Below are 3,071 nucleotides of genomic sequence, written 5' to 3' on the forward strand. Positions count from 1 at the left end.
AAACCAGAGAGCTCAACTTTCCTGGAAGGGTTCAGAGATAAGGATTGTTGACGCAGAGACAGTCCTCGTCACAAAATCGGCAGTCGAAAATCTTGCTGAGAGGAACCCCAGAGATCACGTTTCCCTAGCACCGGAGGAAACCACGGGCGCGTTACTCGTTCCTAAGTCTGTGGACTCTAGGACATCCGAGACAGCGTCGAGAGCCCAGAGTACGACATCATCTGAGGGTAACTTCGACAATTGGCGTATTCGCACATCAGAAGAGGAGCTGAGGATTCAGGAGTTGCGGCGCTCTTCCTCTGCCCCATCGTCAGCAAGGTCTTTTAGAAGCAGCAAACAGATTGTCGTTAATATTTCGAGGGTTCATGAACCGAGAACACCGTCACTAATCCAGAACGCGAGAGAAAACTCCGCGGGCAAGCGCGGGCAAGCGCGATGGGCAACGAGGGTTATGCTCGAGGTAAATGAAGGTCGCCTTCACCACGAGACCAGTGTTCAGACCTTTTGCTGCCAAAAGTACGGAGGGTGATACTCTTCCAGTACTAGAGAAACCCGCGAGCAGGCTATCAACCGGAGCTGCAGAGCATAGCAGCAGTTAAGCAACATCATCATCACCCGCATCATTTGGTTCCACTAGCTCACTCACCTCCCGTTCATCTTACGGAGGAGAAAGTACCACCGCCTCGAGGAAAAGTTCTGAAGACTGGCGTGAGCAAATTTCAGATACTCAGCAACTGCTCACGTCACCGCGGCGTCCTCGATTCTTATCAGTTCCCTCGGAGCTTCAGAAAAGAGGCTCACTGAGGAATGTCGAGTCCTCCAGGCCGGATCCGGAGAAGACACCACAACGAACAGAGAATTGGAGAATACGATCTAAGGCAATATCTCTGAACACAGAGACGCGACCACGGGCCATATCCGAGCCAGCCTCCTTAAGCTCTTGGAGGAAAAGACACTGGAAGCGTAGTGACTCGACATGGAGTAGGACAGTCAGCCACAATCTTCTGACTGTACCTCTCTCTAGAAATTGGAGAGAGGATGACAGAGAAAATCCAGTTGATTGGAATCGAGTCAACCAGTTCCGATATTTTCCGGTCATCGCAGGAAAATAGAACTTCAAACTGGGGCAACGCTCACTACCGGAGACCAAGGCTGAACAGATCGAAGGATTCCATCCATCCTCCAAGGGCCGAAGTAGCACCGCTACCGAACTCACAGTTCATTGAACATCCCTCTCTCATCCAAGTCAGGCACGATTTCACCTCTCCTCTAGGTAAACTCATCGACAGAGGTGTAGGAGAGCCTGCTAATCATCCTGGCAGCCCTACAGAAGGAGCAGATACTTACGAGAGGAAAGAAGAGTCAACCTCAGTTCGCTGGAAAAAGATCTCTTCAATAATTAGTGATGAATTAAGCTACAGCGATGGTAATCAGGGAGTAGTTTCAGATGCGAGAGACTGTAATGAATCCAGGGACTGGTGTAGAAAGGACGCGGAGCACACACCGGCGGTTCAGGAAACGAATACCGGAGGAACAACTATTAACTTCGAGGTAGTTGGTGAGTGGACGGTTGTCCGAAGAAGAAAACCGAAGTCGACAGAGCGTAGCCGCGCAACCGTGGGAGTAGACCATCAAGACATCCAAGAGTGCGAGGACCATTTGAACGAAAGTTGGACCTGGCTGTGGGGGCTTTCCGAGAAAACTAATAGTCTGAAGAAGAAGCAGCCTGTTCACCGTTTAGGCCAGGAGAAACACTCTCCGGAGATTCCGGAGAGCATCAAAGGAGAACAACAGTCGTGTCAACTGTTGCTCCTCAGACCAGTGTGACACACAAAATCTTTTCCTTTATTATTATCATCCTCATTTTTCTTGCAGTTCCTATCAATTCCCCCTACCTTTCAAATTACCCCTACCTTTCAAATTCTACCTTTGCGCGTGAGCAATTCGCGGTATCATTCGGGGATTCCTCGCTGGCTGGACTATTGACTGGCGGCCAGGCGTAAGCATCCGGCCTGTGATGAGAGTTGAACTGCTCGGAATGGTGCAGCCACTCACTCCGGGCCGAGAAAGGTTTGAGGAAATACGACCAGAGGAATTGGATAACTTGTATTATAGTATTTTTTTTTGTGGCGCGAGCCACAATAGATTAATTTATTTCGTAGCGTCTCGAATATTCCAAACGTCGGAATTCAAGACAAACATCATTCTGTCCTTGTCCCTCACGAAATTTCAGGACAATTCTCGAACCTTTGATAAACGAAGGTATATAAACTCGTACGCTCCCCGGCGGACAAAGTCAGTCTACTTTTGAGTACGCATGTAAAAACTTGCCTTTAAATATACAGTTCTTGTCAACACCGAGTTATTATTTTTGATACCCGCACCAAACCGCCACATTTTTTAATTTTATTTAGGTTATTTCTTCTCATAGTTTCGCTTCGTTATTGAAGCGACTTGCCTCACTAAACCGCGGAGGAGGGAAAGTCATGAGCTTTCTACAGTAATCTTTTACCGCGGACAATGACTGCGAGATAGTATTGGTGTATCAGAATCAGGCTTTGCACAGCACCAGTTGTTTGACTGGCTGGACCGGAGAATAGATAAATTCTTTACATTTCTTTTTTTTTATTTTTATTTCCGAGATACAAAATATTTGTTTTGTTCTTATTACTATTTTCTTTTACTCAAATTCAACAAAATATTAGAATTCCCGTTTGCAGGATGCTTGGGGTAATCTCATGTGAGCTAGCTGATCCTTAGCCATAAGCATGAGAATCACCAGAAAGCCTGGAGTACTGCAAATTTTGATACTGACTACTCATAAAGCTTCCCAATCATCACCTCAACCTGACATTTCATTGTAATCCAGACTATGACAGTGACAAAAACCATCTTCTCACCCATTACCTATTCTTCACCTCTGCAGCTTACTGCGTTGTCAGAATGTGCACTTTCTCTCGTCTCGCGAGTAGAGTATTAGTCATTTGGACCACACAACCGGGCTGTGATAATTTAGTATACCAGAACAAGAAAAGACTGACGTAGAGAGGGGAGGCACATCCAATCTGGGG

The 3,071-nt window shown here is 46.8% G+C and overlaps 1 protein-coding gene across 1 annotated transcript in view; it reads right to left on the minus strand.

The window, feature by feature from the left end:
• Positions 1–2,701: 2,701 nt before the first annotated feature.
• LOC107044028 (serine/arginine repetitive matrix protein 1-like) overlaps positions 2,702–3,071 on the minus strand; it is an 11,191-nt gene continuing 10,821 nt past the window's right edge. Inside the window, exon 3 of the mRNA XM_015265764.1 lies at positions 2,702–2,795. Coding sequence (XP_015121250.1) covers positions 2,702–2,795 — 94 coding nt within the window. The remainder of the gene's footprint in view (positions 2,796–3,071) is intronic.

The sequence above is a fragment of the Diachasma alloeum genome, unplaced genomic scaffold (genome assembly GCF_001412515.2).
Source record: "Diachasma alloeum isolate Michigan unplaced genomic scaffold, Dall2.0 Dall_scaffold_00662, whole genome shotgun sequence".
NCBI lineage: Eukaryota > Metazoa > Arthropoda > Insecta > Hymenoptera > Braconidae > Diachasma > Diachasma alloeum.